This window comes from Misgurnus anguillicaudatus, chromosome 15, assembly GCF_027580225.2.
Source record: "Misgurnus anguillicaudatus chromosome 15, ASM2758022v2, whole genome shotgun sequence".
NCBI classification, from domain to species: domain Eukaryota; kingdom Metazoa; phylum Chordata; class Actinopteri; order Cypriniformes; family Cobitidae; genus Misgurnus; species Misgurnus anguillicaudatus.
This window is the reverse complement of record NC_073351.2, coordinates 9,264,059-9,277,802: the sequence shown is the minus strand read 5'-3', so window position 1 is coordinate 9,277,802 and position 13,744 is coordinate 9,264,059. Positions and strand designations below refer to the sequence as shown.

Sequence of the window (13,744 nt, the reverse complement as noted above, 5' to 3'; positions counted from 1 at the left end):
AGAGGTCATAATGTTCCTCCTCCGGCACCAAACGCCTTCGCCGCATCCTTTTCCTCAATTTCGGTTTGATTTTCCAATTTATTTATACACACATAATATTCACATCATATTCATGCATATAACTATAAAAAACTTTGTATATTTAACAATATTGTTATTGTCTCATAATTGTGATTATCCGGCTAATGAACAATATCTCCAAGGAAGTGTATAGTGATCAGTGTTGGGAAAAGTTACTTTTAAAAGTAATGCATTACAATATTAAGTTACTAACAAAAAAAGTAACTAATTGCATTACTTGGTTACTTTTCATGGAAAGTAATGCTTACATTACTTTTAAGTTACTTTTGCGTTACTTTTTGTTGGCTGAGGCTTGATCTCTTTCAGGCCCTGCAGGTGTTTTTTATGACAAAAAAGTTCTGCATTTAGAAATTGCATATTTCATCACAAAAATGTCGAGCTCTGGCCTGCCATCTCAGTTTTTGACTCAAACTGTTCCCACACAGGCGTGTACTAGGACTGGGACAACAGCAAAAAATACGTTGACACAAAATATGCGCGTCGATTCGTCAGACCCAAAATGGCGGCGCTGGAGAGTAGTAGCAACGCGAGTGGCTATTTGCAAGTGTGAGCAGTGCGTAAGCGGCACGTGTTTTTTTCAGCGCCCATGTTAACAAGCATGCACACCGCATGCATGAGCAGCGCGAGTTCGCGGCGCTGTAGCAGCAGTGCTGTGATTGTTTCTGCGTCGGTTCTACTTTTGCTGTGCTGCTCACGCTCAATTAAAGTGACAGTGCTTTGTTTATGGTTTAAATGCTCGTGTATTTACGAAAAAAAGTGTAATTTTACCATAATTTTACATCATATTTTTTTTATTAAATGAATTAAACTAAAAAAGTAACTTGCATTACTTTTTTGACAAAGTAACTCAAGTATTAATGTGTACATTTAAAAAGTAATGCGTTAATTTACTCGTTACTTCAGAAAAGTTATATTATTACATAATGCATGTTACTTGTGATGCGTTACCCCAACACTGATAGTAAATATTACTATTAATAAATATCAATTATTAGTAGTATTGCGATTTCATCATATTTAAAAAGGTGTTGTTAGGAAATGTGAAGCAAAGAAATGACTGCAAAAAAATAAATTACAAAAAAAGCTGAAATACAAAACCGTACATCCCTTACCTCTTGATTTGGGTTGTATTGTTCTTACCACTAGTTGTAAACAAATTTGCTAAATCTAGCTCACATCTTTCTCGTCTTGCCAAACGGTTACTATAATTTTTATCCCCGGGGCAGGACAGGGCCCATGAGACAGGTTCCAGCCCAAAAACACGAAGAGCGATAATGCGTATCTTTAAATGCTGACTGCTGCAATGTAATCTGATAAGATCCAGCAGATGGGGAACTGGAGTAGAAACAGATAAGGAAATATGCCACAATGAGCTGTTTGGAGTGCATGACTGTCATGTATATGCATGCTAGAGATCCCGCTGATGTGGCTATGAAATTAACACAGATCTCAAGTCGAATGAGTGTATGAGTGTTCCTGTTGTTACATGGCGTCTTAATGTGACTTCATACCATCTTGCGCACCAAGATTGGCATGAAATATGCACAGTTGTTGGCAAACAGTTTGGCTTAACCAAATAGAGAATTTGGAGCAGGACTATCAGCGCAGATGGGCGACGTTTGACACACATAATGTCTTTATCCTCTGTGCAATTTTTTAGAAGGTCACATGTATAATATTTATGCATGATGTAAAATATTTAGGATTTATATAATGCAGCACATTTGCTTTTGTATGTGTGTGTTTATGGTTGCTCTGAATTGAAATGTTGTGTAACAGCTCTTTGATGACCTCTACAGTAGAGCCCAGGGGAACCTTCAGTACACATTTGGTGTCTGATGTACACTGCTGCTGTGGCCGTCCCTTCATATATATCACGCCAGCGCCTGCGTCTCTCCCAATCACTGTCTTCTCCTCCAGCTCTCCCTATAATCACACCATCACCTCAATCTGCCATTTTCTCCTTTTGTTTATCTTTTGCTAGTTTTATGGCAACTTCTGCCTTCATTTTGATTAATATTCTTGCTCTGTTTAGTGGCCAGTGTTACTGTTTTTATATTGACTCTTTTAAAAGACAGTTTTATCCAAAGTGACTTACATAAGAGTTATTCAACAATATTAGAAAAACATATTCTTATATTTATAAATAAGTATTTCTATTCATTAAAGTATTTTAATACAATACTGATGTATAAGTATCAACCAATTATTCAAGTTATGTAGCCTGGCCTGGAAATAAAGAGTTCCATTGTAAAATGTAAAGAATTTTTATCCATGTAAAATGATCAATGGCTTAAAAATAATTAAACAATGCACACACTTAAAGTGATACACACTTTATGCGTTTCCTGATTGATTTTTTTTCTATCATTATAAAGCTTGAAAGAGCAATGACATTTACTAAAATAACTCCGAAAGATAATGGACATGTATCTTTGATTGCTTGGGGTAATTTTGATATTTGGATAGAGTATCGCTTTAAATAGGTACTTCAGGTTGACATAGAAAAAAACATTATTGACTGTATGGTTCAGTAACCTTTAAGCATCTTTATTTTTAGGATTTGTATGACCCTGACTAGAGTTCCTCCAGTAAATCTTGGCCTTTCCACCACTGCATATCCAGAAATATAATATAATATAATATAATATAATATAATAATATAATATAATATCATATCATATCATATCATATCATATCATATCATATCATATCATATCATATCATATCATATAATATAATATAATATATATAATTTAATTTTTTTATTAGTTATATTTAATTAAATTTTATTAATTATATCTTATTCTATTTATTGTATTGTATTGTATTGTATTGTATTGTATTGTATTGTAATGTATTGTATTAATTTTATTTTATTTTATAGAACCCACAATATTAACCAAAATAAACATGAGTTAATATGAACTAACAATGAACTGCACTTATACAGCATTTATCAATTTTTGTTAATGTTAATTTTAACAATTACTAATACTTTATTAAAATCTTGTTAACGTTAATGCACTGTGTACTAACATTAACAAACGATTAAAAGCTTTATATCTAATAACTAACATTAACAAAGATTACTAAATACTATAACAAATGTATTGCTCATGGTTTATTTATGTTAGTTAATACATTAACTAATGTTAACTAATGAACCTTATTGTAAGTCAGTGCTTCTCAAATAGTGGGGCGGGACCTTACACCCCAAACACGCTGATAAGCCGCTTGAGTTTTTTATTATTATTTATTGATTATATTTAATTAAATTTTTCAGTATCAAATGGTCAAAAAATATATTGTAAATAAGGATTGATTTATTTTATTTCAGGCAAATTGATGCATTTTTTGTCTTTTCTGTTACAGACTAAAAAAACAATGTTAATAAAGTTATTCTTTGTTGTAAGTTGATTGATATTTCTTTTTTTTGTGTTTTCTTTAATGTTAATAAGGATACAATGTTTTGCAGATGTGTAATTTTATAGACAAATTATACTATTTACAGTCGCGGCGGAGAGTTGGGGGGGGGAATGTTTACTTCTTCCTAGGGGGGGCGTGACAGAAAATAATTGAGAAGCACTGTTGTAAGTGATACCATAATATTTTATTACCAACGATGCTTTTAATAATACCAGGTACATTTTAATGCACAATCAATTTATTACTGGAACCATATTATATAATATTTTGTTAATTATATATGATTTATTATATTATATTATATTATTTATATTACATTTTATTAATTATATTATATTATATTATATTATATTATATTATATTATATAGGTACCACAATATTAACGAAAATAATCATTTATTATTATATTATGTTATGTTTTATTAATTATATATTATTATATTATATTATATTAATTATATATTCTTTATTATATTATATTATATATTCTTTATTATATTATATTAATTATCTTTTATTTTATAGGTACCATAATATTAACCAAAATAATCATTAATTATTATTACTATTATATTATATTATATTAATTATATTTGATTTTATAGGTACCACAATATTAACCAAAATATTCATTTATAACTAACCAGTGCTTTTAATAATACCAGGTAAATTTTAATGCATACCCGATTAATTATCGGAACCAAGGAATGGACACATCCACAGAGAATTGGTGGGAACTCTAGCAACCATACAACCACTCTATCCACCAATCTGACAAATATATATAAACAGCTTGGCAACTACCCACAACACCCTAGTGTGCATTGTGTTGACGATGATGTATGTTCAAGCGTAACCTCTAGTTTCATCTTATTCTTGCTCCCTCTGTAGTTTTTTTTTTTACAATTTTCCAAACCTTCCATCCGTACCTCCTCTTTCATTTTACTTTCTGTCTCAGTGTACCAATTACTAATAAAAATGCTTCAGGAACACCTTAGCACCATCCACCAGTTCCATATCCCCCTTCACACAGTTGGCTGCTGCATATGTGTGCTTTGATAGTGTGAATAAGCCAGAATGCTCATCGCTCTCTCTCTCTCTCTCTCTCTCTCGCTCTCTATTTCTCTTGCTCTCTCTGTCTCTCTTTCTTGTCCTTTCTCATTAAAACCCAGCCCAGTCCACAGAGTCAGTGGACCCAAAGCTCTGCCAGCTATTAATCCAGCACAGCTGAAGTCCGGTGACATGTTTTCTTTCCCCAGCTTTTGCTTCCTAATTACAGGACAAATTGCCACATTTATCTCTCTGTTTTGCTGCATAATTCCTCCATTTTTATCTGCACCTCACGACTAGCTCGCCTATTGTGTTCAGCGTTGTTGCTGGTGTCGGGTATTTGCATATACATTTGCAACGTACGCACATGCACGGGAATTAGCGGTGACGAATGCCAGGATGTTTCTAACTGTTATAATTGGCACCTGTGGTGAAGGTGTTGCTCACAATATAATACTGCACCAGGGAGTTTAGACCATGCAGAAGGTTATATAGGTCATCTTACAAAGTCTATCCATTCTTACCCACAAATGTTTAATAGGCAAGATAATGTGTGCCCTGTCATCTAAATTGGTGCTGTTACTGTTTCTCTAACTTCCTCCGTAAACTTTATACTTAAACCCTGTCCTATAAAGACAGATCAACTGGGTAGCAGTATCAGCACAAAAAAAGTCAAATAAAAACACAAAAGAGTCAGCGTTAGCCAATCAGAAATGTTTTTTTTAGTCTAGGCCTGTGACAGAGACAAGTGTAATAGAAAACTAATTTCTACCGTTGTCCTCAGAAAGAAAAATAAAATAGCCTCTGGACTGTGCATTCACTGTATTCATTTGTTAAGCAAAGCAATGATGTCATTTTATACCAATATAGTTTACACACAAACCCGGAGCACCAGTAAGTCAACATTAGTCACCATCACAAGACAACACTCACTTTATATCTCTTTCACTGTACATGTAGATTGGTTAGCTAGTTGTAAGTAAACAAAGCGTAGGTTATTTTCTCATGTTTGATCTTGTTTAAAGGTTATCAATGTCCCTGTGCGCTATGAATGGACCCATTGTATGCAGCTTGATCTTGATTGTGCGCTAGCTACCTTTGAATGGAGAAGTTTACGGAAGGTAATAAATCTCTTATCGGTTAAAATACATCTACAGTATGATGTCATAGTATTACAACAAACATAACATCCTAGAGACGCACTCTTCAAACAATCAGTCATTTATTTAACCATGCCAATTTCAATACGTCACAAGTTTAAATACACAATCTGAGTGATCTGATCTTAATATTTTTATCCAAAACCAAGATCTTAAAAAAAATTCCATTCAAAAAGCTTAGGCAAAGTAACCTTGAATTTGGTTACATGTATTGTTTTGCCAAAATATATGAGATATATGATATTACATCAGGGTTTCCCACAGCACTTTGCAGTTCGGGCGGCCCGCCTAAGCTGGGTTGTCCAAAAAATGAGTGCCACGATTGATTGCCACTTCCTTGGCCCCTCCCAACCCTACCACCTTAAGGGGCTGGACACACCAGCCGAGAGCTTTGGTAGCTCCGATACTTGAGCTGTGAGCCGGTTGGTTGCTGTGGTAATGTCCCGCCCCTCCTCCACTGTGATTGGATGTTCGTGTGAGAACTGAGATTGACGAGTGGAGCTTATTACCCAAAGTTGAATATCTTTCAACTGTCGACGTCAAAAAAATGCTAGCTGCTGGCTTATTTTAAAAACGCTGAGTTTCCATTGGAATCAATTGAAAACATGCGCTGGCCGCGGGCGTAAAAGCTTTGATGTGCACGCCCCCTAACTAACACATTTTCTGCGGAAAACCCTGTACATCATGTAAGCAATGTCAACAGTGATTACAAAAGGTTTGGTTTTATTAAGTTATTTATTTTTGGGCTATGGTTTGCTGTCTAGTAAATTTTCACTGACATCCCAACTTTTGCCTTGTTTCAGCCTAGGTGCCTAGGCTGTGTTTGGACGGCTATTACATGTCTTTTAAACACATATTTGTTTGCTGGGTACGCATGTATGATTTTTTAAAACTAAATATTACATGCTAATATAATTGTTCGATTGATTTTTAAAATGAAAACTGAAACAGTGTTCAACCTGACACTTAAAAAGCCAACAAATGTTAGAAATGTATAAAAGAAAGTAACTCACAGTTTCCACTGGTAGACGGTGACGGCCGGGTTGGCGTCTGCGTTGCAGGTCAGCTGCACATTTTGACGATTCAGGTACCAGTTGCCATCAAAACCCTCAATCTTCACCTCTGGTTCATCTGCATGTAACAAAAAAAACACCTTTAGGTAGGATATCGAAAGGTTTACTGGTGTCGCAAGACCTTACGATGGGTGCTTGTCATAAACGTGATTAATGGTTTGAGCTCATAGCTGAAAGGTCAAGAGTTTATTTCGAAAGCGATAGAGACAAGAGCCAACAAGTGAAGGGTTACTTAGACCAGAACTACCACCGTGGCCTTTAGCTACCCACTTAGCAGCAAGCCGCACAGGGCAACCATCCCAGAAATTGGCTTAATTGGATAAGAACCTCAGCTAAATGTCAAATTTCAATTCATTACGGTACAATTTTTATATTAATGATGGGATTAAAATGCGGCGCATACTCGACGATATCCGCCAGTAATTTTGCCGTCTCTTCAGATTTATTCTTAATTGCTTTCGAAGGCATGTACGAGTCTTCACAAATTTAATTTCGAAATGTTATACAAAAGGCTAACTCGATTAACCAAACACTCAACGTAAATCAAGAATGAACACAAGATATTTTACCATGAGTTTACCGTATTCCTAAACACAGACCTTAATGCAGACGAATGCAGCAAAGACAAAATGCATACTAGAACATAGTGTGGGTAAATAGGTGGATTTACTCCAATGGTTCTCAAACGGGTCCCCTAGGGAGGCACAGAGGACCTAGTTTTTCAACATTTTATAAAATACTTAAATTTATCATAATTAGACCTCAGAAACATAAGGCTACTAACCAACAGCACTACATTGTATAGTTGCATATGTTTTGTTTATTACAAATGCTAAGTCTTACGTCATACATTTTTTCTGGAGGGGGTGCACACCGAAAAGTTTGAGAACCACTGATTGACTCTAATATGGGCTGCTTTAAACTGTCCTAAACAATAGTGGATTGCAGCAGCAGATCTGACAGACCTCTGACAGGTCTCTTCCTGATCTCAACCTCCTACGCAACACTTGCATAACTGCAGCCCAGTCTTAAGTCATGCTTTCTTCGTTTTAACATAAGCTTGGTTTACCCATAAGAGGGTATCCCAACAATTTTTTGATGCACACAACAGATATAACAGGAGGAAATTGCTCTTACACTGGACGTTGAGTATGACGCTCTCTGTATAGCGTTCTGCGCGGTAGGTGACGATGCAGGTGAGTTTCTGTTTGTGGCTCTCACGGCTGGGCATCACCATGTAGTTACTGCGTACGGTCACTGTGCCGTTGGGATTGCGTGTTTCCTGGAATGAGGCCTCGCCCTTTAGATTGGTTTCCCATTTGATGACGCTGGGAGGCTTGCCGTTAGCTGACGTGCAGGTGGCCACGGCCATCTTATTCTTTGGCGTCCGTGCGACGATGGTGTGTGAAGTCAACATCATCTTGGTCACTGGTTGCGCTGGATGTATAAAAAAGAATTAGTAAGAAAATGAAAAAAAAAAATTCTAAATGCCATTAAATAGGGTTGCAATTAACTCTTTTCCCGCCAGCATTTCCCGCCATCCAGTAAATTTTCTTCTTTAAATACATAAACATACAATATATCAAATAAAAGAACAGACCCTATGCTATAAAAAAGTTTTATCTTATCAAATATGGGTTGGTTTTTCAAAAATACAAAATTTTTAGCAAAAAGCTGAGATAATTGCATTTTTGTAAAAGACAATTAGAGGCCAGATTCATTAAAACATACACAGAGTTTTTACTGTTTTTAGATCAGTGTATGCTTCAGTGTTTCAAAAGTTGGGTAAGAGCGCCACATAGTGGATAATAGTGGAAATATGGATCGCCGTAAAAACGCTGCATTGGCAGGGAAGCGTTTTCTCTTAATTGATGAGATAACTCGAGTTAATAAGGCCATTTAAGACCAAATGTTGCTCTCCTTTAGCTTTCCACTTACAAAAAATAACCATGGTTTTACTACAGTTAAAAAAAAAAAACATGGGTACTGTAGTAAAACCATGTTAAGCATAAATTAACCATGGTTCTGACAACCATGGATTTCAAAAAACATAGTTAACAATGTTTACCGTATTTTCCGGACTATAAGCCGCAGCGGAGTATAAGCCGCATCATTCAAAAACGTGTAATTTAGATGAAATAACATAGATAAGTCGCAGTGGACTATACGTCGCGTTTATTTAGAAAATGATTTCACAAAATCCAAGCCAAAGAACAGACATTTCATCTGGAAAGGCAAGTTATTCAACTAAACAATAGCAGACAGAACAGCAGGCTGAATAGATGTCTGTACTTTAAAGTATTATTATCAGTTATTTTTACGATAAACCAAAGCATACAGAACTTACGTGGAAGGTTGAATAGGCTGAATTAACCGAACAAGCCAACTAGCGTGAAGTTCGCACACTTGTCATTCCGCATCACTGAATCCATTGAATTACATAAATACAGAAGCAGCATATGGCGGACTCTCACGGCTGTAGATGGTACAGTAATGATGTCTTTTGCCTCATAAATGTCAAAATTAATTCATACTGACTTACAAGGCGCATCTGACTATAAGACACGGCACCAGCCAATTTATGGGAAAAAAAACGCGGCTTATAGTCCGAAAAATATTATAGTGTGGTAAAACCAGGGTTTTGCTAATAGTAATCAATACACCAAAAAAACATGGTTACTACACTTTCACCAGACAAAAAATGGTTAATTTTCGTAAGGGTCCATAAATTATAAGCTCCCACAGAAATGAAGTAAAGCATTTGGATACAACACAACTGTAACCTTGGTAACGGTTGAAATGTTGAGTTTAATGAATACTTAGATTTATATGCTACAGTATGCTATCTAAAATGTGTTTATCTAACATAAAACCTCTCCCTACAAACAACAATGGCCTTGAATACTGCTAGGTGCCCTTGAGAGTTGAAAAAGATTAAATTAAAGAAAACATGTTTATGTAGGATGTTTTGGGATCCACCGCCTCTAATACGTTAATCTCGTTCAGAGGTATTTTACTGTCAGTACAAATCAAGTGATTCACTAATTATTTTTGTTGCCATCACAGTGTTCAAAGTGAAAGCATCACTCAAAAACCCTTGGTTTCTCACGGTGCCCAAAATCATTCAATCTCGAACCTTCATGGGCTGCCAATTAGCAATTAACCAGGGGCCGCATCAAAAGAGAAGATGCATGTTGGTGTGAGTACGTGTCGGGAAGTGTTGATAGTGGGGGATTGAGGTTTGTGGCGGGGGTTGATATGACATGAAGAGGCTCTTTGAAACCACTGAGCCGGTTATCTCCATGCAGGTTGCTTAAACTCGCAGCTTGTCAGAGCTCTCAAAGGACGCCTGTGAACGTGATATACAAAATGGGTTTGGGAGTTAACAAGCCACACAAGTAAAAAAACACTGTGCTTGAGCCAAGCTACTCCTCTTTGACTGTGTTAATGGAAAACATATCAACACTTTATTTCTAATTGGACCTGCCATCAGTAGGAGCGTAACCTACTTCTCTAACTAAATACTGCTCACTTCTCACACGCATACACAGGCGTAATGTGCGTTTTGTCTTTCTGAACTTGATTTGCTTACCAAAAGAGATATTGCTAAACTTATAGTGTGTCTTAAAAGCATTTATTGATTTCAGTTTAAGGCATCATTTATTAAATGGATAGTTCAACTGAAATGAAAATGTTAGCATAAATTACTTGCATGTGTCATTATTCACTGCATAGTATGGCTTGGTACGGCTCACTTTTAGGGGTGTTTCCCATTGTGTACAGTACCTACCACTTCAAGTGGTACTAGTTCACTTTCAAGAAGGGATGTCACGATACCACTTTTTAATTTCTTATCCGATTCTGATACCAGAATTCCAATATCAACTGATACCGATACCTGACCGATACTACTATAATTAAATGTGTATAGTGCTTTCTGCTACATATAGTATAATTTTAAATTAAAAAATATATAATTTAAAAGAATTTACAAGTTACAGGAAACATTAGTAATTAACAATCATGTAAGTGTTTAGGAGAACATATAATACGTTTGATCAGTTAAGTATGCTAAAAAAAAATTTTTTAATTGCGTAAAAAAGATTTAAATAAATAAAATGTTCTTACATTTATACATGTATGTGTGTTTATATAGTACATAATAATTGCACACAATTCCCACACAAATATATTATGCAAACAAAAACTTTTATTTTTTATGCGATTAACGTTTTGACAGCCCTAATTAAATTTATTTTTAGAATTTTTATTTATAGTCATCATCTGTGGTGTGAACAGTTCCTGATATTTTAGCTGAAATTTAAGAACATCCTGCATTTAAGTTCTTTACTGTTTACTAACTTCCCCATTGTTTAGGAATCTCATTTACAGTCAGATACTTTACAGCTATGTGAGAACGGATGGCGTTTGCCGTCAATTGTGTCATACTTGACGTGACACGTATCAAGATACAATTTTATTCGTTGAGCTGAAAGCGTGAATGTGATATGTGAGCTCTGGCAGAAGATTCTGAGTGAATAATTCAATAACATTTTTCTCTCTGCTCTTCACCCAAAGCTATGTCGCTTAAGACTTGAAATATAGCACTTTTATGATAGTTTTATGGTGCCTTTTGTGCTTTTTGGAGCTTGGCAGCATAAATTACCATCGACTTCTGCTGTATGGAAATAAACTGCTTGGACTTAATAATATGGGGTCGGGATGACACGAGGGTGAGAATACGATGATAATATTTTCATTTTTGGTTGAACTGAATAAAAGCCAGGGAAACAAGCCTACACACTATTCTTTGTGTTTTTGTGTTGGTAACATAGCAGGACTAGCATGGTGAAAATTGATCAATACAGTTCAAGTGCATTGAAGGTTGGAGCAAACACATCACAAACAAGACGGTGAAAAACAAAGACGACGTTCCTCAAGGGTTCCCATGGTCATGAATAAAATATTGCTGAAGCACCCATTAACATATGACACCTTTGATTGGTAATATCTCACCTCATAGTGCTAAGCTGATAGTGCTGAAAATATTCAAGAAAGTTCAGTGCTCTCAGTGAAGTTATACTGTATGTGAGCCACGAGCAAGCTGCGTTTAATTGATCTTTATCTTTAGTTGTACTGTAACCAATACTGTGTTTATAAGGTACAGCAGGTTAACTAATAGTCATAGGTTTGACTGAATTGTTACTTTGTGTACTGAAATAATATTAGACCTCAATTGTGAGACACAAACCTCATATATTTACAGTATGAAAAATTTGTGGGACTCATTTATGAAATATTAGCAGTACAAATTTAACCACTGTAATGTTAATCATCACTTCCTGTGCGTGAACATTTCTACGATAAAAAAAAAAAAAAAAAAATATATATATATATATATATATATATATATATATATATATATATATATATATATATATATATATATATATATATTAGGGCTGTCAATAGATTAAAAAAATTAATCTAGATTAATCGCATGATTTCATGAGTTAAATTCGATTAATCGCAAATTAATAGCACATTTTTATACAATCTAAAATTAACCTAATTTAACACTTTTCAGGTTTTTAATATTATAATCATATATAAAAATATAGATGCTTTATGCAAATGTATGTTAACAACAGCCAGTTTACATTTTAACAGAATCACCAGCCATTGTTTTGTATATGAATTTCCCTTTCAGAAGATTTTTCTTTCTCCATTTTTGTTTGCTGCTGCATCATTTGTGACATGTGCAGGCAAGTTGAGTCGGAATTAGCAAATTTTTAAAAAATAGTTGTTCATATTTTGACATTCTCTATTAAAACATAGAACAATGCATGATTTGTTGAAATATAACAAAATATGACAGAACTACACGTGTTTGAAGTTGAAAGAGTCAAATTACCACAAAAATTTCCACATCCATACATTATATTACCACATCAATACCTTAAAATCACTGGTTAAACTAATAGATTTAGCACACACAAAGCAAAAACATCATCAATGTATGTTCAACTTTTTTTCCTTTTGTTTGATTGACATTGAGACAGACTGCTTAAAATCTAAGTGATCTAATATAATGTTACACATCAGATAGTTTTACCCAACAGTTAACCAAACATTTACTTAAAACATAACAGATTATAGAGCCTACCTGCGTGAATTCTTATCAAAACAGATATTTGTAAAACTGTAATTTTGTGTAGATGTCTATATATCCGGGTCGCGCACTCGCGCATCTGTGTGCACGCGCTTCAGATATCAGTCAGTCAGCGTGAGGGGATCGCTTTTGAGTCTTGTCGCTCTTAATAACTCTTTAACATTAATCAGGTACCGAACTTTATCTCTCTTAATGACTCTTTTAACATCAAGCAAGTCCTGCAGTCTATTTTCTAAGTCATGCATAAAAGCGAAACCAAAATGAATTGAGACGCATCTTTGTATTAGATTAAGCATTAGGAGGACGGTAACGTTACACCTCTCAGACGTATAAATAAAGATCATTTCAGATGTCCAACGAGCATTTAGAGCATTGGATTTGGTAGACGATTTGCTTAATGTTCTTATTTCTATGAAAACATTTTACTCATTTAGAGAGAGTCACATTTGTCTGCGTCTCTGTTCATTCAACTATGGGCTGGAGCAAGGGTCAAACAGAAATTGCGCGTTGCGTTAATCTCCGTTAAAAAAATTAGTGGCGTTAAAATGAATTTGCGTTAACGTGTTATTAACGCGTTAATTTTGACAGCCCTAATATATATATAAGAAAAGCTTTATGAACGATTTACTCAACAAAAAAAATGTTTTAAATAAAGTTGGTCTATTTTGTCATGACAATTTACATACAAATATGTTGAGGAATATGTTTAACTTACAAATTTGATCTGCTTGTGTGTAACAAATGTGGCCTGGACCACAAAACATTAAGTCGCACAGGT

At 34.8% G+C, this 13,744-nt stretch overlaps 1 protein-coding gene across 3 annotated transcripts in view; it reads right to left on the bottom strand.

Moving 5' to 3' along the window:
- Nucleotides 1-13,744, bottom strand: part of nectin1b (nectin cell adhesion molecule 1b) — a 287,273-nt gene that overhangs the window by 209,393 nt on the left and 64,136 nt on the right. For all 3 annotated transcript variants that reach the window (XM_055173651.2, XM_055173653.2, XM_055173652.2), the window contains exons 3-4: nucleotides 7,932-8,231; nucleotides 6,735-6,852 (exon numbers count right to left, since the gene is read on the bottom strand). In XM_055173651.2, coding sequence (XP_055029626.2) covers nucleotides 6,735-6,852; nucleotides 7,932-8,231 — 418 coding nt within the window. The remainder of the gene's footprint in view (nucleotides 1-6,734; nucleotides 6,853-7,931; nucleotides 8,232-13,744) is intronic.